This window comes from Sceloporus occidentalis, unplaced genomic scaffold, assembly GCF_023333645.1.
Source record: "Sceloporus occidentalis isolate IW3139 unplaced genomic scaffold, rSceOcc1.0.p SCAF_1, whole genome shotgun sequence".
NCBI classification, from domain to species: Eukaryota; Metazoa; Chordata; class Lepidosauria; order Squamata; family Phrynosomatidae; genus Sceloporus; species Sceloporus occidentalis.
The window spans coordinates 126,628,716-126,654,703 of record NW_028316981.1 but is presented as its reverse complement, the minus strand read 5'-3'; the positions used below and the strand labels follow the sequence as shown (position 1 = coordinate 126,654,703).

The window sequence follows — 25,988 nt, the reverse complement described above, 5'->3', positions numbered from 1 at the left end:
TTATTGTTGTGTGCCTACAAGCTGTTTTGGACTATGACAACACAAAGGCGACTTTCTATCACAGGGTTTTCTTGGCAAGAGTTGTCTTTGCCTTCCCCTGAGGATGAGAGAATGTGACTTGCACAAGATTACCCAGTGGGTTTTTCGCTCGAACAGGGATTCTCACCCTGGTCTCCGGAGTCCAATGCTCAAACCACTACACCACACTGGATCACAGACAGATATGCGTCCCCAAATACAGATACAGGCCTGTTACCGACTGCCCAAATAAAGCTGCTTCGGGTCTCTTTGGAGGTATGCTGTTTAAATGATGCATGCATCCTAAGAATCCGGAAGCTGCACCAAAGCTGCACTCCAGTGCTTAGGAATGGAGTGTGGCTTTGGCGCGACCTCCAGACTCTTAGGACCCATGCATCATTTAAATAGCATACCTCCAAAGAGACTCGAAGCAGTTTTATTTTGGCAGTCTGTAACAGGCCACAGTCTGGTTAAAAAAGAATGGTGTAAAACTGAAGAAGCTTTACTTTTGCACCACTCTTTATTTTTGCACCATTCTTTTTTAATCACTTGGTATAGGGGGGGAAAGCATTGCAATTGAACATAACAACATAATACCACAATGGAATTTCAACACAGTCCCAGAGCACTCAAGGTTCTCAGACAAACACCTTAGCAAGGTCCAGGTATTTACAATGGAGGCATGAGCTCCCCCTAGTGCCTCAAATCCTGTTTTAATCAAAGTGAACAAAGTGATGTAGAAGTGAAGTAGCTTAAAATCTGTTTGTCATTCTGGTAATGCGAAATATATGACTTTCTTGAACAGTGAAATCAGAATGAAACTTAGTATACCTGACATCTATTTTCAACTAGTGGAAAATGCAATATATATTCTATTGTGACATCTGCCTTGGATAATGAGTTGGTGGATGAAAGTAGGTGTACAAACTCAGCTTAAACAGTGATTTTTTTTAAAAAAAATTGGTCCCAGGCTCAACCTTGAACCTGTTTTCCAAAAGGGTCAACAAAGAGAAAGCACATATTGCAATACAGTATCTGCCTTTGAGAACTGAGATATTGGGATGAAATATAGTTATGTACACAGGAAGCACAACTCTTCAGACAGTGGAAATGCAAGCACATGCTCTACTCCTGCCCAAAAGTGAGCAGAGTGGAGTGGAGAAGATGCAGAAGAAATGGGTATGTGCCTCCAAGACACCTTGAATTAGGTAAGGAATACTCAAGAGGTGGCTTTGCCAGTTCCTTCCTCTGAAATACAGCCTAAAGCACCTGGTTTTCCTTGGTAGTCTGTTTCCCATCCAAATACTAACCAGGGCTGACCCTGCTTAGCTTTCAAGATCAGACAGGATCTGATGCCTTCAGGGTGTTTTTGTTGTTGCTGTTGTTGTGTGCCTTCAAAGTCATTTCTGACATATGGCAGGCCTAAGGCAACCCTATCATGGAGTTTTCCTGGCAGGTTTCTTCAGAGCGGGTTTGTCACTGTTATCCTTTGAGGCTGAGAGAATGTGACTTGCCCAGGGTCACCCGTGGGTTTCATGGCTGAGTGGGGATTCAAACTTTGTTCTCCAGAGTCATAGTACAATACTCAAACCACTACACCATGCTGGTGTCTTTTGCCCTTGCCAAACAAATACTAAGTGGAGAGTGGAGCATGGCTCTCAAAAACTCTGCTTTAGCACCATAACTACATCTGCAATGCCACCAGGACTGCCATATCCAATTTTTAAATGTGCATGTTTTTTAAAGTGTTGGGAAAAGTGGTGCTGTGCACTCTCCTGACTCATTCCTGCTCCTGTCCCTTTGTTGAGTTCTTTGCCTTGTTTCCTTCAGCAAAGAAAACCCCAGTTTTGTCCCATTCTCCACAAATGAATTGCCATCTTTTAAACAACAAAACTACTCCTATGCCTGTGAAGAACTAAGACAGGTGGATACAAATGAACTCCAAACCCATGAAGAACTCAGAGAAACTAGCACAGCAACTGCATGCTTTTAAGTTCTGCCCACGATAGTTCAAAAACCTATCAAGGACAGCTCCATGTCCTGATTTACCAAGAGCAACGTAGCTGCCATTTCAAGCTGATATTCATTTTGCTTAGAACTTTCTCAACTTTTAAGTATGTGCACTCCCTAGAGTTATCCTCCTGAACAAAAACTGAACTTTTGTTCCATGGAATCCAAATTAAGATTGTTTGGTCATTTGAGAGCAGAAGAGGAAATGCAAGAAATCCAAGCATGAAATGGGCCTGGGCTGGAATCAGAATGAGAAAATGGATAAATGTCAAACTGTTTGACTGGATGCTTTAAGTGTAGAACACATGGCTCACTTTGGTTCTGCTGGCACAGAATTTTGATATTTTACACTCCAAGAATACCCAATTTTAATTATTGGTTGATGTTTTCAAGGCAATTTAGTTACAAAGCTGTTTGGGGTTTTACTCTTGAATAGAGCAAGAAATCAAAACAGAACAACCTCAAATGTGAGCTTTGTCCTTACTTAAAACAGCTCATCAGTTAACAGCTTCAAGCCCCCTTTTTCCAAGGAACAAAAATCCTCACTATGAGGAAAGTACATCAGGTATCAGGCAAGAGAGACATCACATGAGCCCATCTTTTGACAGGAATGAGACGAGATCCAAGATTCTCAGAAGAAACTAAGCAGCTGGGAGCCTGTAGGGTTTAGTTTGGGATCGCTTGGAGAAGGAGACAACCAAACTACATGGATGTCCAAATTAAAATTAATCTATTTTATTTGGCTCTTAAAATCCCCCATTTGTTGTTGCTGTGTGCCTTCATGTCGTTTCCAACTTATGGCAACCTAAGACAAACCTATCATGCGTTTTTCTTGGCAAGATTATACAGAGAAGGTTTGCCATTGTGTTCCCCTGAGGCTGAGAGTATGTGACTTGCCCATGGTCACCCAGTGGGATTCATGGCCAGATTATTTTTCCTTGGCAATAATATTATTTTGGGGCTTATCACTGCATTATTACGCAGTAGTAAAAACTACTGGTTTTTATGAGAAGTCAGGAAGGGTATAAACTTACAAATGTTAAAACCAACATAAACTGAACTTACCATTGGTGAAGGTGTTCACGTAGTACCTTCGCCCCTGAGGAGACATATAACTCTGCCAGCCAGGTGGGAGGTGGCCATTTTGAGAGTCTTCTCCTCCTTGTGGAATGACCTTCCTGGGTTTCTGTTGACAGAAATGACAGAACAAGCTTGTTAAACAAGTTTTCAGAGAATGTTTAAAAGATTCAAAAGAACAGGTACAGCACGCAATTCTGAGGCTTCCTTTAAAAAGGTTCCTGGCAGCCTGGTATAGGAATCCAAGAGGTAAACACTGCTAAGAACCCAAACACACCAATTATCTTACCATCTTCAGCCTGGGAAATGTTTTCGGGCTATCATCTGTAAAGCACAGACATTCCCTTAAGGGCAGGGAAGATGCTGGAATGCTGTGGAGCCTGCATTGCAACTTGGGCAATCCAGGATGTTACTACATATGATTCTGGGGAAAGAGAGAAACATTGTACTCTCTGCCTTGAAGAAGACTCATCATAAATTCTGCACCCATGCTAGGCTCATGAACCACAAATGTATTTAACACCTATCATAAATGACTCCAAGATCAAGCATGTTAAAAATTACTAGCAAATGTTAAGAAACACAATGGCAATAACTAATGTGTTTTCACAATCAAATGATACTCCCACAGGAATCAGTTATCAGCAGTGAAATCTGCACTCTTCAGGTAACATTCACACCTACCAATGTATAGTTGTTTCTGGTCGGAAAGTTGTTATTTTTAGACAGTGGAGGGGCACTTTCCAAAATGTGTTATATTGTACCTTCCTAAGCCAACCAAACATATTCCTAATAAGACCACCTTGCAGCATTCAGTCTCTCGATTTAAACTGGAGAGAGGCAACAGAAGTGACAAGTCTTTAAAATATTGAATCAGAAGCTCTGAGAAACTTAGCCAAGCTTCAGATCAAGGTTATTACATGACCTTTTGGTCTGGCCTGGATACTGGACTCAGACAGGAACCTAGAACCCCTAACCGAAAATGTCCACCCCTGTACTTGGGGCATGATTTCTCCTAAGTTTCCAGCTTGGCTGTAGTTACAGAAGGAGAAGTGATGAGAGACATGAGGAAGAAAAAGTCAGGAAGTTATGGAACAGTGAGGAATGAGGACAGATGTGGCAGGAATACAACAACCATGGTCAGGAGGTCCATTTAAATAAATATTATTGTTGTGTGCCTTCAAGTTGTTTCTGACTTATGGCAATCCTAAGGCATGTCTACCACAGGGTTTTCTAGGAAAGATTTGTTTGGGGAAGTTGCCTTTGCCTTCTGAAGCAGAGACAGAGAGAGTGAATGACCCAGGATCACCTAGTGGATTTCCACAGCCGAACAGGGATTCAACCTCTGGTCTCCAGAGTCGTAGTCCAATACTCAAACCACAACACCACACTGGCTCACTCAGATGGAGAGGAAAGAAGAGTGCACTACTGACCTGTATGCCAACAAAGGGCAAAAGACTACAATTAGATGAACCACTCATGCTGAAGAAACGGGGGGGGGGGGGGGGGAGAGAGAGAGAGAGAGGGAGAGAGAGAGAGAGAGAGAGAGAGAGAGAGAGAGACTTATTGAATGACTTTGAGAGCCACAGCAAACATCCTGTCCCAGATTTGTAATTACATACTTGATATCTAACAAAATGGGGACAGGGTGCCATGAAAACAAACCAGATCACAGGGACAGCCTTACCTTTAATAAAATTGAGGAGGCAGCTCAATTAATTTCTGCCTCAACATCCTATGGCTTCCTAATGCAACTTTCATGGCTAGAAACAACAAGTTGCAAAGTCAAAAGATGACTGGGCAAAGTACCAAGAGGATGACAAGCAGCTGTATATGAGTAGCATTTGGCCGTGTACACACAGTTGGGAATCTGAGAACTATCTTTTCCCTGACCAGTTGGGGGTGATATGTGCTGTAGTACAGCTCTGCTTACAACATTACGCCCCAGGGAAAAAAGCTGTACAAGGTAGTAGGCCAACAATGGTGCAGCAAAAATGTAACACCAAGGCCCTTTCAGACTTATTATGATAGTAGCATAATAGCATTACTCATCACAAAAGTATGCACCACACACAGCCCAGCACTATTCCTGTACACAATGCTGCTGTTCAAGTGCCACCTGTTCAAGAGCAGCATTTGAGATTCCACACCTGAGTCAAGCATTTAGAAAGCATTCCAGTAGGTCACTGTGACCAAGGCTACAGCTCACTGTCTGAGCCATCCCTGCAGAAGTCAGGAGCTCTGATAAACAAAAACTCTTTCCTTCTCTCAGAGAACACCCTCTGCCATGGCCTGATTCAATGCCTCCAGATCATGAGAATGATAAAACATGGGTTGAAATTATATGACCCTCTCAATGTTGTTGGATGGCAACTCCCAGCATTCTTCACTGATGGCAATGCTGGTTAGGCAAGGATGCTGGGAACTGCAGCCCAAAAACATCAGGAGGGCTGCATGGTTCCTACGACTGTGCTAGAGGTTCATTCTCTTTGCACGAACCAGTTGGCAGAGGTTGAAATAGGCAAGGCAGGAATGTTACAGGACATTCCTCGAGAATAAGCCTTAGTTAAGGTCTTCATAACGTTCCACTGATAAGGCAGGAGATGAAAAGATTAAAATAAAAAGTTGGACTGAAAACTAAATCCTAGTTCTATCTCATGCAAACACACCACCTCCATCACCACTACCACCACCATTGCAACAATGGACCAAGGCTACTATTGCTTGGGTAATCCAAAGTGTTCTATTTTCCAACCAAACTGGTACAAAAGTAGTGCCTACTGAAAGACTACTCAAAGTGGTTGCCACTTACTCTCCAATTGTCCCAGTCTGGCAGGAACAGTCTCCATTAACCCTACTTTCTGAACTGCTTTTAAAATGTTCAAGTTTTTTTTCCTCCTACCAGTTTTTTCCTTTTTCCTCAGCTTACCTTAGTTGCCGCAAACTAAGTTCAAAGTGCGGAAGCATTTGTACTCAACTCAGCAGGAAGGAGAGGACAGGAGAAGAATAACTCTTGCTCTTCCCAGTAGGTTTAGGCAAAAGCAAACTGCTGCAGCTTCTCCTAGCTTATCTGTTCTTCCTCATAAATAACATTTGCCATCCTGCCCACATTCTGCTGTTGTTTGGCCAAGTATGTCCTCATTTTTATCTGTGCAGTGTTGCAAGGTATGTGGTCTTTGAATCAATGCTGCTCCACCAGCAATCAGTTGCCCATCCCTTACAAGTTTCCCGGAAAGAAAGAAACTATTGTAACTGATGGCCAGAAATATAGTACCAGTCCCTGGTAAATTAAAGTAAAAATAAATATTATCTCCTATAGCAAATAGATTCAAATGCATTCTCTTACACCAGTTCAAGAGATTCTGTCCATTTAGCTCAGCAGCCTTTGACAGCCTGGCGTCCTCCAGATGCGTTGCAATACAAATCCCACCAACAGCTAGAATGGCTATTGTCCATTTTGGCTTTGGTTCTCTTGGCACACACTTTTAACACATCTGTCCACTTCATCCCCTAATGACTTACCCAAAGCCATAAACACCCTTTGCTGAGCTGCAGGGATTGCAATCCACTGGGGCAAAAGGTTGGTCAAGGAATTTTCCGTGGTATGTTTTATTCACAAAATAAATAGTAAGATTTACCCCCCCCCCCAAATTTTTTTTAAAAAAAGGAGGAGCAAGATGGAAAAGTGATTTTGTTGAAAGGAGCAACAGGCGTAAGGTACAAAAATGCCTGTTAATAATCAGCTCCAACCACCTCCATAGTGGTTCTTAGGTGGTTAGGACCCATGTCTCAGAAGCCCAAGCCATCTGAGAGCTGAAGTCCAAAACATCTATGGGACCAAAGATGATGAGCTACTGCTTTAAGCAAACTTGATAAGCTCAAAGTTTATATTCTTTTTGCTGTCCCAGCAAGCAAGTGAGAGCACAGCACTATCCCTGGGGCAATTCTTTTAACATTTGGTCTGCTATTTATCAGGTGATAAAATGCATTCTTTGGTAAGCTAGGCTTAAATTAGGCATCTGAATTATGCTATTCCATATTTTGACCTTTAAATCCCTACACCACTGAACCCCCAAACGTTGGCCTTCCAAATGTTTTGAACTTCAACTCCTGGAGATCAGAGTTTGATCCAGTCTGAGACAACTTTTTTTTTAAAAAAAAAATACCAATAAGGTATCTTAAATAATGATGTCTTTAAACAGAGTCATTCTAGCTATATGTATTACTTCTTTAACAGAAAATTTGGTACCAGAGGCAAAAATAACATGGAATGAATAAGGATAGGTTCCTCTACCACAAATAAGAAGAGAAGTTAGCAAACTTTACATCCAAAACTAACAATATGCACAAGCAAAATGAAACAACCAGGTTAAGTAAGCCTTGTGTAAGTAAAGAAAAACATTTTGCATCCTTGAGTGATCACTTCAAAGCTTCTTCCAAAATGCATCCAGCAATGATTTTTCTCTTTCATTAGCTTTCACTTTTTCTTATACTTTCCATTTTAGTGGGCAAACTTATAGATCCATGTTTCTTTAACATGATGAAGGACACCTAGTGAGGCAGACTTATCTGCTTTCCCCTTTTTCTCTGTTTTGGTGTTGAATACAGTACACAGGGGATTCTGGAGATAGCTGCTGCTGACCTTGCCCTGTTGTTGTCAGATCAGCTGGGGCAGAATCCCGATCTTTTATTGCTTACTGCAGATACACTACTGCATGCTGACACTAAAAGTCTTTGTCCAGCTCTCCTTCATCATCATCCCAGTGCTAATGCTACAAAAAACTTCCAACTAGACAAAGGACAAGGAAGAAAAAAAGGGACTGGAAAGACATAAGAAGACTTTGTAAAAGAGCTTCATTGTCAAAGGCATTGTCAACTGAGATATGCCTGTACTGCAGAAGGTATTAGAGGCTTCACTGGATGGTGAGAGCAAGCTGATGCAATCAATGTGGAGGAAAACGTTCCTTAACTACATGTTTGAGGATTAGGAGATGAGAGCAACTGGGTTGTTGTTGTTGTGTGCCTCCAAGTCATTTCTGACTTATGGCAACCCTAAGGCAACCCTATCATGGGGTTTTTACAGCAAGATTTGTTCAGAAGAGATTTGCCATTGCCTTCCTGAGACTGAGAGAGTGTGATTTGCCCAAGGTCACCCAGTGGGTTTCATGGCTAAGCTGGGAATTGAACCATGATCTCCAGAGTCACTACACCATGCTGGCTCTCTGGTAGACCAGGGCTATTTCCTCTGAGGGCAAATAGCAGGAATGGAAGAAGAGAGAAACAGGGTCCTCTTCATAGGAAATTTACATTAGTTACACAATGGGGAAACTTAGATGTGGTGTGGGGATGGCTGGGAGTGTGGAAGGAATCAACAGCAATGGTTCTGAGTAATAATAATAATCATATTAATAATAAATTATTTCTATTTCCCGCCTCTCCCTACAGACTGAGGCGGGATCACAACAAAATCACATACAATCATACAAGTATCAAACATTAAAATTATGTTAAAATAACTCTCTTATAACATAATAATACAGTGTGATACAATACAATTTAAAACAATACATTTGCCAAACCAAAGCATTTTTTGTTTGTGCCCTGGAGCCACTAGCAACAAGATCATGGCCCAGAGATCCCAGCTCTGAGCAGAAGCAACTGCAAAACAGCATAACGTAGCAGTAAAATCAACATATACCCAGTGTTACCAAGGCTACAACACAGACTACTTATAGTACTGAAATCAAATCCTTATTTATTTAATAATGGCAGTTTTTCACCCTGTGCTAGCACTAGTCTGTGTACATCTGCCCATTAAAAAAAGCACAATCCAGTTTTCTGCAGAAATGCACTTCATCAACAGCCTTATCTGTACATATGTTGCCTTTTTACAAGACCACCATGGGAGGGTGGTTGCTGCAGTGTGCCAAATAGCTAAACTGTACATCAACCAGCATGGAGAAAAATACTGAGAGTTTCAGAGACAGTTACTGAACTCCTGTAAACAAGACTTACTGAAGATTTCTGTTCAAAAAGGAATCCAGAAAATCTCTCTCCTGTTTTGATGGGAGGAACTATAGTGGGCATCTGTGGCAGGTCTGGGCCCATTTTTATGCCCTGAGAGGCTATACCAAATGTTGTTGCTGTTGCTGTTGTTCTGTGCCTTTAAGTCATTTCTGACTTATGGCAACCCTAAGATGAATCTATCATAGGGTTTCCTTTGCACAGTTTGTTCAGAGGAGGTTTGCCAGTGCCTTCCCCTGAGGCTAAGAGCATGTGACTTGCCTAAGGTCACCTAGTGGTTTTCATGGCCAAGCTAGGAATCAAAACCTGGTCTCCAGAGTCATAGCCCAACACACAAACCACAAGGCCACAATTGGCTTTACCAAGTAAAGAAATTAAAAAAGTTGCACTTGGGGACATCCAGGAATAGTAATTCACCCTCTCTCTCTTTTTTGACCAAGAAAAGGTTGGTGTGGGGATTATAGAAAAGTCAAAAGCCACAAAAACATATTTGGAGGACTGCTTGTTGTCAAGCTCTGCATTATTGAACATGCAATAGCAGATGCCAAAAGAAACTACCACTCTCGCCCTATGACAACACATAAATAAATATGGCACCTTCTGGCTGAGCCAAAACAGAGGAATTCATGGATGTAGTGATGTCGGATTTCCTTAGTTTTTTACTACCTGATACTGAAAAGCAAGGAAGAGAAAGAAAAAGGAGAAGCCATGCAACCACTGACTGTACATTTGGTTCCATCAGGAACAGCAATGTGCCTGAACTATACCCAGAGAGGATCTTTCAGGATGACACAAAAGCTAAAACAGAAAATGTCACAAGAATTTTTGAAGTTGTTGTTGTGTACCTTCAAGTTGTTTCCAAACTATGGCAAACCTAAGGCAAACCTATCACGGGGATTTCTTGGCAAGATTTGTTCAGAAGGGACTTGCCTTTGTCTTTCTCTGAGGCTGAGAGAGTGTGCCTTGCCCAAACCACCCAGTGGGTTTCTATGGTTGAGCAGGGATTCAAACCCTGGTCTCCAAAGTCATAGTGCCAACACTCAAATCACTACATCACACTGGCTCTAATTTCTGAAGACCAAATATAAATAAGAGTTGGAATGTTCAGCACAGTTCTTAAATCAACTTTATTCTTGGAAACATTTTCATCACTGAGTCAGAAACACAGATCTATACAGATTTTAGAAAGAATGGGTAAAACCACATCTTATCATACTAAAGACACTGTCCTCTGCTGCATCTTGCAAGTTATGTTGTATGCCTGATACCCTCCCGACTCAACCCAACCCTTCGCCTTTCAGCTGGGCACAAAAGATTTAGCAAGCAGGTGGATTCATTCCACAGGCTTTGTGAATTTATTTGAAATATTTAGGCTCAGTATCTTTTTAAAAGTTTGTGTGCATTTGTACAAAAAAGTGCTGCTTATGATAATTTGCCACAGAAAACCATTAAAACACATAGAGCCAAATTCAGAGGACAAAAATTTGTAATACATTGCCATAGAGTCCCAATTTCATATGCAAAACTTCTCGCTCATAAAGTAATGGATTGCAGATGTACTGCACTGATCCACATGGAATTCCTTGGTTGCTTGCACACTGTAGAAACATATGCAGTCGTATCAGCATGTAGTGATCAAGAAGTATATCTTTGTTTCTCCACACAGGGATAAAGTAGGGGGTTGGGGGATAGTATCTAAGTAAGTGCAAGTGCTCTCTGTGCACAAGCCTTCTATGTAGTTCCACAAGACAAGGAAGAGTTCATGGAGTAGTGTCAACCAGCTTTACTCTGACAACACTAATCAGAGAGGGGGGAAAAAGCAGAGCTTGGAAATTATCCTTTTTTGGATTACAGCTCCCACAGTCCACTCACCATCATGGCATATCTTTGCTGGGGGAACCTGGGAGTCATGGTCCAAAAAACTAACATTGCCAGTCTCTGAAAAAATATATATATAAAGCTGCCCTCCAAGAAAAATCTCCCCAGTCAAAATGTTGTACTCAGTACAACCACATATTTTGCTTTAATTGTCCTCATCTGCTTCCTGTTAATAAAAAAATTTGCCCCAATGTTTGTTGCATTCTCCCACACAGTCTTAATATCTTCCTCCATCTCCTTTTGCAATAATCCTGTGTTGTTGTTTTCTCCTTCAGATATGAGGGCTTTCTGCAATGCTTGGCCAGCTGCATTAAAACAATTTAATGACAGCAGGACTAGGCACTTTGAAACACACCTTCTTTTTTCTAAATCTGCTTCTTTAAACAATTAACACAATTAGCTACATCCTGTCCCTTCAGATATTCTGGCCTCTTTCAGCCAAACCACTAAGCGCTTTGCAGCACTGAATCTCAGAACCTGATCAAGTTCTTCTGCGTTTCTCAGTCTCACACAGCATCAAAGAAAACTCAGGCAATGGAGGTGGCCAAAGATATAATTATGACTAAGCTTCAAGATGAAGGGTGTAAACCATCTCCAGAGACACACTACATCAAGGAGTTCTCAAGGAATTTTGTTTTCCTCTAAATAATATGATCTTACCATGATTCCTTTTGCCAAGTCTCTTGCAGAAATGCAGTCCCAAACCAGAGGTGGGTTAAAGCTGGGGAACTATCCTCTTGCCTGTGTTCGCCTCTGCGTATGAGTAATAAAAAGCCAGTGCTCAGTGTCTACTGAGAGAGAGAAGAAAATTACCCTCCCTTCTTTGCATGTCAACACACTTCAGCACTTCCCTTTGCTCAATTTTCTTATTTGGAAATCAAAAGGATCCATTCTGGAGGCTCTCCAGATGTGAAACTTCTGGAAAGCTTCCCCTCCCCCCACTTGCTAGCTTTCAAATGTCTACAATAGAGTTGATGGAGGACACAAAGCCAGGATTTGTACCATTGATCAAACGTTCCCCACACACTGACAGGGCCTGCTTTGTCCAACTTTCCTTGCTTCACTCTGAGCCTTTTTGACCTTTAGCATCCCTTCTCTGTCTCTCTGAGGAACTTTCCCTCTCAACTTGTATCAAACCAACCCTTTGTACTGAACCCAGTTTGAATCCAGTGTTGCAAAATGAAGTGCAAACCCATACAAGTGAATCTCTAATGTAATATGAGAGTTGGCATATATAATCGTGTGTGTGTGTGTGTGTGTGTGTGTGTGTGTGTATATATATATATATAGAGAGAGAGATCATCCATGGATTCAATAACAAATTATCTCAGTCATAAATAAATGATTAAAAAATCAGAAGAAGACTAAGGTGGGTTACAGACCGCCGAAAAGCGGCGGCCTGTACCCGCCCCTTTCCCAGGTGTATCGGGTCCTCAGTGGCCAGAACGGCAGCCGCTGAGGCCCCGATGCACCGCTTTCCGGGCCGTGGGGAAGCGGCAAAAGGCCGCTTCCCTGCAGCCTGGAAAGGGGTGTCCTTGGGGCTTCAAGCCCCAAGGACACCCCGCGGCGGCGGGGAGGAGGAGAAAGGGGCCACTTGGCCCCTTTCTCCTCTGCGTCGCTGGCACAGCCGTCTGAAGGCTGCGCCCAGCGACACAAACCAGGAAGGAGCTCCGAAACAGAGCTCCTTCCTGTTCCGTGCAAAGGGCGCATTAAGCGCCCTCGCGCAGAGCGATGGCGTCATCATCATGGCGGCGGCCGTGCGGAACGGCCACCACCATTTTGTGTGCGTGGAGCACGTACTAGGGTTAGGGGGTGCGGAAGCACCGCCCCTTCCTAACCCTAGTACGTGCTCGTCGCGTACTAATATGGCGGTGTGCAACCCGCCTAAGACTTGGAAGGGAAGCCATGAAGAAACAGATAAGATCCTCAAGTGTAAAGATCTATCATTGAAAGCCAAATTCACAATTATCCATGCCACAGTTTTTCAGTTTCTATGTATGGTTGTGAAAGCTGGACAGTGAAGAAATCAACTCATTTGAACTGTGGTGCTGGAGGAGAGTTCTACAGGTGCTGTGGACTGCTAAAAAACAACAACAAGCAAACTGATCTAAGATGAAATCAATCAAACTATCATAAGAACACAAAATAACTAAACTGAGGCTATCATGTTGTGGGCATATGCAACAACATGGCTGACTGGAAAAGACTATAATGTTTAGTAAAGTTGAAGGCAGTATAAAAAGTGAAAGACCACATTACAGATGGTTTGATTCAGTCAAAAAAAACCATAGTCCTGAGTTTGCAAGACCTAACCAAGACTGTTAGTAAACAGGGCGTTTATCAGACGGGGTCTTTGCAGCTCAGATCCGGAGCGTCTGTGGATCAGGCAATTAGCATTCACATGATAACGAGAATGTATTTTCATACCTGGTTGCTTTAAATGTGAGCCCCTTCCGTGGGGCTCCCGCGGGACTTCCAAACTGAATCCTTACCGGCTCCTCATTTTGGCGAGTTCGCTAAATAAGTGGATTGACGCGATCTGCATTGGGGCTCGGTTCGAACTCACTGCGAATTGGTTTGGTGTGGAATCCCAGTTTGCTTGTGCTCCTGAACACCATCACAAGACCCCCGGGTTGCAAATCTCCCATGATGCCCTGGTGGAATTTTGCCCCATTTGCTTCCGGTGGCCCTTTTCCCTTTCAGGGCAACCAGGGCTGGGAGCGATCATCGCTCCATTGGAGCTCTCTCCTTCCCTCTCCTTCCCCGCTGCACCTTCTGCAGAGCAGCCTGGCCAGCTAGCGCTCTCCTTCCCTCCATCACTCTCTCTCTCTCTCTCTCTCTCACACACACACACACACATATATACACACACACACACACAAACATACACACATGTTGGTGGTGGTAGTGATGTGTGCATGTGTGTGTGTCAACTGTAGGGCAAAAATCTGGGGGAAATTGTAAATGGGGGGGGGTTGAAAAAGGTAGAAAATCAAATATGGAATATTTTATTTTATCATGATTCAGGAAAACCAGAGTCAAAAATGGTCTTTATCGTAGTTCTTTTCGTGGGCCTTCACATCTCTAGTCTGCGCTCAAGTCATTTCCGGACTTATGGCAACCCTAGTCAGAGAGGGTTTGATTTTGTCATCCTCTGAGGCTGAGAGAGTGTGACTTGCCCAAGGGGTTTACTTGAGCAGATTGTTCAGAGAGGGTTCACCCTTGCCATCCTCTGAGGCTGAGAGAGTGACTTGCCCAGTGGGGTTTTTTTACACCCAAGCAAGGGATCAAACCCTGGTCGTTCTCCACTGCTGCCTCTTGCAGCACTTCCGCAGATGCATCTAGGTGCTCCAAAATATGTCTTTGAATTCTATTATTATTATTTGAAAGAAAGAAGTTGGCAGCATGAGCTTTCCTAAAGTCTGCTTCCTCAGATGCATTTAGTCTCAGAGGTGCAACAAGATCTCTATAAGGATGTATATTAATGTTTTTGAAATAGATTATTTCCTAATGCAGATGCAGAGGAAAGGGATTTCAATCCAGATTATAGATGTGAATGAAATGAAACATGAGGCTGTAGGGAGAGATGGAACTCCCAGAATTCCATAGCACTGAGCCAGGACAGTTAAACTGGATTATCTCCCCAGTGTGGATGCAACTTAAGAGAAGGCAACTGCTACAAAAGGAAGGAGAGATGTAGATGGAATAGATGAGGAGAATGACAAGAGGATAGATGTAGATATATATAGCTGAAGTAGATGAGGAGAATGACAAGAGGATAGATGTAGATGTGGATGAAATGAATGGGGGCTCTGACTTGGAGGACACTTTGAATTTGGCTGCCAGGGATGGGGAAATAGAAGGGAGTAATAATGGGGAAGCTGTCATTCCCATGAAAGTGGAGGGGAAATAGAAGGGAGGATGAAAGGGGAAGCTGTCATTCCCGTGAAAGTGGAGGGGAAATAGAAGGGAGGAAGAAAGGGGAAGCTGTCATTCCCGTGAAAGTGGAACCCCAGAAGTGCAAAAATTCAGGATGCCTTCAGGGCCCCACTGGGCATGTGCAAGGGTCCCAATTCGAATCACTGAATCCCCCATGGTATGCACCGGTGTGGAAATACAATTTGCACTCACTCCGCTTTGCCTGAATCCACATCACATGACTTCCTTCGATTCGATTCCCCGTCAGTTCAGAAGGGCAACGGAACAGCAACCAGGTATGAAAATACATTCTCGTTATCACGTGAATGCGAATCACCCGATCCACAGATGCTCCAGATCTGAGCTGCAAAGACCCCGTCTGATAAACGCCCAGGACTCTTGTAGATCTCTCCTTCATAGGGTTCCCATATGTCAAAACTGACTGGACAGCAAATAACAACAACTGTTGTTATTATGAGCCCTTCCACTACTTTCACTGTAGTCCTGGTATGTCTGCTCTGCACTTTCCTCAAGGTATCATAGCCCACAGAATGATTAGTAGTGCAAACTCTCCCATGCCATGTGTCTGCACATGCACACATACACACACCAATATCCTGCAACAAACATTGCAGCTGTAGTTCACTCAGGCTCAGTGGCTATCTTGTGTGGTGCTTTCAATGGTCATTCCCAGCAGGAACAACAAGGCAAGGTCTGCTGCGAGGAGCAGAAAGAACGAGTGTCTTATTTCAGGGACTGTTGCCTTCCTTTAAGTACCAAGCTGAGCACCTGGTTGAGAAACAGGCATGTTCTTCATCCCCTCCTGATCCATGATACTGAAGGAAGCTGCTCTCGCACTATCTGGTCTTTCCTGGTTTGTCTTTTCCTTCTTCTAGGTCTCTCAAAATGTCTTCCATCCTCCTTCTTACTAGATGTCACCCACCGCTCTTCCCTGCCCTGATCAGCTGCAGCTTGGCAACTCTTTCAGTCAAAAAGGCAAGCAGGCAGCTGTCTGTGAATGATCTACTGATAGACACTCACACCCCTTGCAAATTTGATTGAGATGGCTGATACTCCTGCACTGAGCCAGAAAGTCTGGGTCCTCTCCCTCACAAAAGGAAGAGCTGTAATTATTTAATTCTGATCCGAAGTGGAGGCACATTAATGTTTTGGCCCCTCAGAAAATACACACCTTCCTTCAGTTATTTTTTAGGATGGGGATGTGGAAAAGAGCAAATGTGTTTATACATAGCTTCCTCCTAAGCATCCAGACACAGAGCATAGCTTTCTGCCCTCCCTCTGAACAAAGTCTGTACTATCACCACACAGCTGGTCCTGAATGGTACAGTATGGTGCTGTGATGTTCACAATATGATTCCTGGTTAATCCCATTAAGTGGCCAGTAGGAAGAATGAAGAAAGAGGATTGGTTGTAGGGGCTGTGAATACATGAGAACTGGTGTAAATGGGAGGACATAAGAGAACATTTCAGCCCTGACAAAATCCCCAATTTCACGTGAAAATGTTTGGAGACAACTTGTTACAGCACAAGAAAGTGCCTTTGCTTTACAATTCATCTCAGATTTAGGATGCTATCCCTTTACCCTGTATACCTATTTTTCTTTCTGATGGCACAATAAACACATGCTTTCTGCTATGCTCAAGGTGAAAACCACTCCACAGCAATTTCTTCATGACCAAGACTTAGATATATCCCAATCACACTAGAAGCATATCACACTACAGTGGCTGTGCAAAGTTTGAAATTGCTGACAAATCTGGAGAATTTGAAAGACACAAGAGAAGGGCCACTGAATGGAGGCAACAATCTCAGGGAAATTTTCAACAAATTATCCATAATTTCAGGCACTCACAAAATGCACACAGTTGAATTTTTACTTTGTGATTATGAGCAATCTCCACATTTTGGAAAGTCACTGTAAAATACAAGTAAGAACCAAGAATACAAGTTGGGGCCCTTTTTGACATTTGGGCAGGAGAAACAACTCAGAAATTGTAAGAACCAAATCAATATAGAATCATTTCATCATCGTGCCAGTTCTGTCATGTGAACATTGCTCATGATTACAGATAGCGTTCACGTCAGAATAGCCAGCCACCTTATTTGTTGTGGTTGACACACAGAGTCCACTTTAAAGCCAATCTGCTTGGCTTGCTCTGTATAGAGCGTAGACCATTCTCAATAGCTGAAAAATAAACAGAAAAAGCCTGCATCATTATACCTCAAAAAAGCAAATCTCCCAAAAGATGTTTGAGGGAAAAAAACATGCTTAAGTATACCTTTTTATTATCAAGTGCATTTTGGGTCCCACAGATCTTTCTTCAAGAAATTCCAGAATTGCTTCAAAACACAGAAACTTGTTTCCTTCCTTACCCTCTCTTATAGACAAGCCTTCTAGCCAGAAGCCACTATTTAGTGAAAACAGAAAGGAAAGGGAAACAAACCATGGGGTTAACATCTCTGGAGGGAGGAAACCTCTGTTCTCAAGTCTGTCCCCATATCTACTCAACATTGCCAAGGTCCACAGCAAGACCAATCATATCATTAAAGATTTGCTTAACTTCATATAAGTTAAAATGTTTTAGGACGGTCATCATCTGCCAACATTGCCCTTCTGCCATTTACAGAAGCCAAACAGATTACTTTCTCCTCTATATATTTACCCAGATTTTAAGATTGTCTTTCATTTACTAACATGCATCCTGATATTTTGCACTGAAGGGGTTGCCGGTGCACACACAGACAGAAGAGGGAAAGAGACTAGGGGGAGTTTGCTGAGAGAGAGAGAGAGAGAGAGAGAGAGTGTGTGTGTGTCCTGGAACCGAGAGGATTTAGCCACTCTCATAGTAGCAAATAAAGAACTGGTCCTACTTGGTTTACTGTAAACCTGGAAGTCTGTATGACTACAAAGTGTCCAAAGAGCCAATATAATCCATTGAACAGAGGTTTAGATTTAGATATGTTATTATCATTTCACCATCATTGAGGCTCCCTGGATAGCATGAGGCTCGTCATTCTATCTCAGCTTGACTTACCTGACAGGGCTATTAAGAGGAAAACTTCCATGCATTTCCCCACCCCTGACACAAGCTCCTTTGAGGAAAGACAAGATATGAATGCAATCACTCAAAATAAAAGGTGCTACATTTTGAGTTAACCTACAGAAGCTGACAGGAAGAAAATCGACATGTTTGAAATATGGCATTAGAGGAGAGCGCTACAGATGCCCTGGACAAACAACTAAGACAAATAAATGGGTTTCAGAGCAAATCAAGCCTGAACTTTCCTTAGAAGCCAGGATAACTAAACTGGGACTGCTGTATTTTGGACATATCATGAGACAATGTGACTCACTGTAAAAGATGGGAAAAGCAGGGAAAGAGGAAGACTACATTATAGCAGGACTGAACCAATAAACCAACAGCCCTGAATTTGCAAGGCCTGAGGAAGGCTGTTGATGATTGGGACTCCTGGAGGTCTTTAATTCATAGGTTGCCATTATAGTTGAAGTCAACTTCACAGCAAACAGAAGGAAGGAAGGAAGGAAGGAAGGAAGGAAGGAAGGAAGGAAGGAAGGAAGAAGCCAATAGCACTTTCTACATCTACACACCAATCATCCTTAGCAGATCATGCTTTCCCCTTTCTTCCTCCTCATCTCTGTCCTCACCCTGTTTTTAAAAAGGCCACACCTTTGAAGGATTTGTTTTGCATTTTGACATGAATTACTAAAATTAAATTATGGCAAAAGACATTTGCTTTAAAAGTGCATACTTTACTTCAGGCCAGAGATTTTGGCATGGCACTTTATGTCCTACTAGCAATGTCAACACTTCTTCAGCCAGAACCATTTGCTCATTCCCTCCTATTAAGGTGTAGTTCTACATAGCCACCTGCTGCTTTGCTGAGTTAAACTACAAATGTCCAGTTAATGAAGTCATGGAGATTCCTAGCATTACATATGCTGAATCTTCACATTATCACTGCCTCCGGAAACAGCTTCACATGACTTCCTGATTCATCCTGAAAAAGATGCCCTCCCATGGTAAAAGTTCAAGCCTTACACAACAGAGAAAAGAAACCACTTCTCATTTCCAGACTGCAGGAAACCCCTGCAAGAGAAAAGAGGGATCCTAAAGAGGAAACATCTGCGCATTCAGAGCAGGGAAAGCAGTCTGCACTATTTGCAAATCCAGGTCCTGAAATCTAGAATCAAAATCCAGTGTATAAATAGGCCAAGAAATATGGGAGTCATTAGGAACAGTAGGCCACTAACAGTAATATATTATCTGAGGAAGCAGTCAGTTGGTGTGGATAGCCACAACAGGCAATATAACTGCCTTTTCATATATTGGCAGGTATCCTGTAGGTTAGTTCTGAATCCCATTTCTGGGAAAAGAGCAGGATACAAATAATAATAATAATAATAATAATAATAATAATTCAATCAGAAGAGAGCCATTCGATCAATTGTTGCATGATGAATCAATCCATAGGTAAATCCCACTGATTCAACAGCTCAACTTTAGTCAGAACGACAATAGGATTTAGGCCATTATATGTTTTAGATATTTAATTAGGTTGGTTGGTTGTTTTTTTTAACGGTACATTAAAGCTGTGCAAGTTTGCATCCATACCTCCATCTTGCATTAGCAAACTGCATAGTTTGACTGTGTGCTTTGTGATTAACTACTTCTGTTAAATTAGTTTTGGAGGGAGGTGATAGGTAGGCTGAAAGTTGGTTTGGTACCATTAAAAACATGAAACCAACTTTTAACTCACCTATCTCCTCCCTGGGCTACAAAAAGAGGAGGGAATGCAACTCCCTGTTGTGTCCCCTCAGTGACAGATGGAACCCAATGGCCAAGACTATATGTTGCAGACTGCAATGTAAAAGTTCTGCAGTTGGAACTATGCTTCTTCTCTTTTCATCCCCGCTGTCCAGATCACTGTTTACCTCCACATAGCCACTTGGTGGTTACAGAGTCATGCGGCACAGGGGGTAGGAGAATCAGAGAAGTAAGTGAATTATCTGCCTCTGTTCCCACAACCAGAAGTAAAATGATGATATAATTCACTGAGATCTGTCAGGGTCCTATGGGGCAACAGCAGATGATATAATCATTCTATGTGTGTCTATGGAAATACAGCCAGATACTCCATCAGGCACAGATTGGCCATGCTGGTGAACAGTGAATTTTGGGGTGGAGTCTTTGATCACTGTAGAGGGAGAGAAAGAATACTTGCAGTACCTCCACAGCAACAACAAAAAGAAAAAGCACTGTAATAGAAAGATATATATGGACTTGCGCTTGCCTATGTCACTAATAGGATTTTGGCCACTGTGAAAAACAGTCCTTGCAGACTACCCAGATATGTTCCATCATAACCACTGAGGAATGGGGAAATGTACACTTGCCATTTACACGCCATTTACACACAAGAGAAACTTCATATCTCATAAGGCAGTACCTTCCCACCCATCCTACTGCTGACCACTTATTTCTACAGACCTCCTAAATAGCAGGAGCGCCACTCATATCAGGAAGTTCTATAAAATGATCAAATATTTCAGATTATTTCCATCTGAATTTGTGGAAGAGGGGAGGGTAAAAATTCCAACCACAAAACAAAAAATGAACAGAGTAAGCAAACTCCTACACTGCCTGGTATGCTGCAGAAGATGAAGCCACCGGGTCCTACTAAAAACAGCCATTGAGAATCTGTAATTTCTGTTTTACTTTTAAATTAGCAACATCAGAAATAAAGGAGATGGAGGGGGGAGCATAATAGAATCCATCAGCATAGGGTTGAATGCTTGAATTTCTCTTTGTTCTGTCCACGTAAGTACACGCTCTTTACACATGGATCAGGACACATGCTGTATGGTGCAGATCTGTCACTCAAAGCCAGAGGTGGAGAACTTTTGTCTGAATTTGCTGACCAAGGCAAAACCTGTAGTTGCCAGATGCCAAGCCACCTTTCAACCCACCAAACCCCTTCCTCGGGTTTTCCTCCAAAACCAATTAAACAGAAGTACTTCATCACAAAGCACACAGTCAAACTATGCAATTTGGGAAAGCAAGATGCAGGTATGGATTCAAATTTGCAGAGCTTTAAGGGAGAATTAGACAAATTCATGAAGGATAAAGCTATGGTCATGAGAGCAGTGTACTACCTCTTGTTTCAGAGGTTGTATGCCTCACAATACCAGTTGTTGGAGAACAGCAATAAAGAGAGTGCTATTGCACTAATTTCCTACTACTAGGCTTCCAAAATGCAACCCACTGGCTACTGCATTAACAGAATGCTGGACTAGACAGGTCTTTGTTCCGATCCAATACATTACTTCTTTATATTCTTAATGAAATTGGAAATAGTTCAATTCAATTATAATGTTGACTTTCAACTGTTCTAGGATGCATATATACTGTAGAAATAATGCTGTTCGACACTACTTTGAGTGCTGTAGCTCCATCCTATGGAAGCCTGGAACTTTTAGAGTTCTGGTGCCTCAAAAAATTACAAATCCCAGGATTCTATAGCATGTAGCTGCAGCACTTAAAGTGGTGTCAAACTGCATTATTTCTACAGTGTAAATGCACCATTAGCCATATTGTACTGCATATGGGGGAAAGACAGGGGACAAATAATATTATTCCAACCACAAGAACAACCACCACTACAATACACTGTCTACAGACTTCTGGTATATTTGTATTATATGCAGTTTAAAACGCTAGCATGATAAAGTTGGCTCTCTATAATGGCCTCCTTGTGGCGTAATTTCATGTGGAAGATAAGACATTGAAAATGGAAGGAAGTCAAGCAGTTGGACCAGATGACCCAGATATTTTGTAATATATAAATTCCAAGTACTGTTCATGGATTGTGCAGGATCAAAGCTTATTGAATAACATGTGCTTTGCTAGCAGATGGCCCAAGGTTTAACTCCCAGTACTTCCAGGTAAAAAGGAGCTCAGGCAACATGAGTAACAGACCTGCTCCCAATCAGCATAGTTGATCTTTGGTTATATAAATCAATAATATGACACAGTATTTGGCAGCTCCATCATATACCTGAAAACACATTAGGTAAGCAATGGGAAAGATAAACATTTGGAGCATGTAAAGCCTACACTGTGACATCTGTCTTTACACAGTAATAAATGTGTTAATGCAACATGAATGCACAAACCATGGAACACTCTGCACATCTACCATGGTCCTCTCTGCCAGAGATCAGTGGAAAAAGCTCAGGAGGAAAACAAAACAACACCAAGAAACACTTTTGATTCTAAACCAGAAGAAGGTGCTGAGTAAGCTATGACTGTGGCAAGCAATGTCCAGTGCGCTTTCCTAAATACTCCCAATTTTTGTTGAACTAAAATTCTAGTTCTTTCTTGCATCTTTATAGAACATTTGGTTTCCATGGCATCAGATATACTGTGTGAGATTGGTCTTATATTTAGAAACTGGAACAAGGATCATGTGAGCACCAAATAGATATGCTTGTGTTGTTATAGCAACCAACAACCTCTATCTATGATTACTCAAATCAAGACACACACACACCCAAAAAAATGATAGAAGAACTCACAATTGAACAAAGTCCCCCTTAAGAATCTCACACTATCATGGAATCAGACCAACCTAAGATAGATATATCTTTAAAAAATTTAATGACTAGCAACAGGGGTTGGGATTTAGCTCTTCTGGCTGCCATTCTGTCATGGTACAGTGAGAGGACCCAGGAGAAGCAAACATGTTGGTGCAGCTTGGCCTCTAATGACCCTTTCAAGAGTCACTCACCAAAATGAATAGCGATGCAACAATCCCAGCCTCCAGATACACACTTGCTACAAACACACAATGTGGCATTAGCAGAACCCATCTCTAAAGGGCTTTGTTGCCCTCTTCTTCTCCAGACAATATGCCTATTGTTGCTCCTGTTGTTACAAGTAATCCTTGAACTGTCAAGAGTCACAAGGCAGAGACCAGGCCAGCTGCAAAGCGAGAGCTCTATCTGGGACCTGTGTCACATGGTCAGGCAGCCCACAGCATCAGCTAACAGAGGACACATGAAGCTTCATAAGCTAGGTATGCTCAGTTCAACATGGGTCTACCGAATTGCACTAAGCTACATGTGGCCTTTCATCTGGCCCTCTTCAACAGCTGAATGGAAACCATGCCAAGTTTGATGGGGCTTTGTTGCTGTGTGCCCTCAAGTCATTTCCAATGTATGGTGACCCTAAAGCAATCTACGGTGACCCTAAGGAGTGAAAATAGGAGGCAGGAACATCAACAATCTAAGATATGCAGACAAAACCATAGTATTAGCAGAAAACACTGGAGACCTAGAACTACTGAGAAAGGTCAAGGAAGAAAGTGCAAAGGCAGGCTTACTGTTGAACATAAAGACCATGGAGGATCTTCACAAGTTCAATCTTGACAATGAGGAAACAGAAATAGTAAAAGTTCCTATACCTGGGATCAAACACAGGCACTGCAGTCAAGAAATCAGAAGACCAGGAATGGGGAGGGCAGCTATGAAAGAACTTGAAAAGGTCCTAAAGAGCAAAGATATACAACTAAGCATGAAAGTCAGAATCGTACAAGCAATTGTATTCCCCATTACCATGTATGGATGTGAGAGCCAGACAATTAAGAAAATGGACAAAAAGAAAATAAATTCATTTGATATGTGGTACTGGAGATGAGTGCTGAGGATACTATGGACAGCAAAAAGAACAAATTTGGTGTGTCCTAGAAGAGATCAAGCCTGAAATTTCCCTGAAGGCAAAGGTGACTAAACTGATGCAGTACTTTGTTCATATCATGAGAAGACACAACTCATTCGAAAAGACAATAATGTTGGGAAAAGTGGAAAGAATTAGGAAGAGAGGAAGACCACGTTAGAAAGATGGACTCAATTAAGGAGGTCACGAGTATGAATCTGCAGAAGAGTAGTGGAGGATAGGGGGTCTTGGAGATGTCTCATCCACAGGGTTGCCATGAGCCGAGATTGACTCAAGGGTGGTTAACAACAACAACAAAGGCAACCCTATCACAGGGTTTTCATCGCAAGATTTATTCAGAGTGGGTTGCCTTTGCCTTCCTCTGAGGCAGAGAGATTGTGACTTGCTCAAGGTCACCTAGTGGGTTTCCACAGCTGAGTAGGAATTCAAACCCTGGTCTTCAGAATTATAGTCCAACAATTGAACCACTGCACCATGCTGTGCCACAGTACTTTTGAACTGCCTGAATAATTTAAAATTGTTTTTAACTGTTAAATTACACTTCAGTGAAACCCTTTTTGCATTTTGTTATCTTTAATTTTATTTGTGTTAATGGTATAAGTTGCCCAGGGTCTCAGTTCTGGGAAAAAGGTGGAAGATACTTTCTTCAGTAGTTGCGACCACTGAACGTACCCTTGTCAGTCTTCCCAAATCTTAATCTTAACATTCTCTCCTCTAGATATTTCCACATCATCATTCATTTGTATAATAAATGTTCATTCCTTCCAAATTCTGACCTAAGACGTTTAGCAGGCTACAAATGGAGGCCCACCTTCACCAACAGGACCCAACAATTAAAAAGTCTTGCTGCATTATTCACTCACCAATTCTTGATTTTCTCAAGCAAGTAAGTATGTACACTTGGACACATATCTATTTGTGTGCATTTGTACATGCACACACTCTAATTGCATACTTTGCAACTATCCCACTTTAGGCAAGACAGTCACACTTAAGTATCTGCCTTATGATTTTGCTTTTAAAAGAATCTGCATACCCAACCTTGTGAGGTCAGTGAGGGCTCAGTTAAGTGGTGTCTACATGGGCCTGAACACTGGGAGCAGCCCAAAGTATTCTGGGCTGAGAGGCATCCCAACATCCCCGTTATCTGACATCCTTTGTTGTAACCCCAGGCAGCTATTTGCAAACATATCTCACTGTGCCATGCACTCCCACTGATGCATATCACTCCCTGCAGCTGAAAATGAGATGCTCAGCCTTGATCACATGGCTGGGTGCCTTGTTCTGGCCTCAGAGGGTACAACTTCTGGCACCATCAGTGAGTGGCACATATGAAAAGACGCCCACCATTGGTCCAGAGGGCTTTGGAAGAACTGGAACAAAATGCAACTTTTTTTAAAAAATGGTATAAAGTGGTTATATGACAGGTTTGACGCTGAACTGCAAGGACATCATCTAGAGAGTTTGTACCAGAACTGCGGATGGAGCACTGTGTCATTCATACTACTTGCCCTGAGGACAGGGGGAGGACATGGTATTTGGACTCTGTGAACATGGCCTCAGGCTAGGTTAGGCCACTGTCATTTCCCCTACCATGCAATATACTACCCCTCAGCATGGTCAGTGAACCAGTGAAATAGGAAAGATGGGAGGTGAGGTGGGAGACTCAATGCTGTACTCAGCCTAGCTGGTTTTTCACCCCACCATGCCAAGACACATGCCTCCTTTTTGTCTTTGCTGCTTTCCTACACCTGGCAAGGCCCTGCCTCCACTGTTCAGCATGGCTGGCACCATTTCAGGATGCAAGTAGAGTTCACATATTCAGATTTCATCCCCACCTCCACACAAAATACTTTTACACAGCTAAAACTATCGTGCCAAGCAAAAATCTACTGCCGTGCCTCCAACATGCTACATTTAGGCATTTTGTACAAGGGCAGGGAAGCTTCGGGTTCAGCAACAGATGCACTAAATGGAGCTTCTGTTTGTGTAGTTCAATAATAACAGATGTGTGAAATTTCTTATATGCGTACAAAATTTAGGCGACTCTGTACAAAGCCTAGTAGTATTCTCATAAACAAAATTTTGGCACTTTCGTCTTATTCTCAGAAACATCAAATGAAATAGAAAACCTGTAGCCTTATGGTAACCCTTCAAAATGATATTAATGAAAATTCACAGGAGGAGGATGACGATCGCCATCATCATCATCATCATCATCATCATCATCATCATCATCAATATCATACCTTTCCCCCAAAAAACTGGATTCAAGGTAGGATGGAA

At 42.3% G+C, this 25,988-nt stretch overlaps 1 protein-coding gene across 1 annotated transcript in view; it reads right to left on the bottom strand.

Annotated features, from left to right (window-relative positions):
* Nucleotides 1–25,988, bottom strand: part of GAS7 (growth arrest specific 7) — a 189,598-nt gene that overhangs the window by 91,945 nt on the left and 71,665 nt on the right. Inside the window, exon 2 of the mRNA XM_089534729.1 lies at nt 3,094–3,214. Coding sequence (XP_089390855.1) covers nt 3,094–3,214 — 121 coding nt within the window. The remainder of the gene's footprint in view (nt 1–3,093; nt 3,215–25,988) is intronic.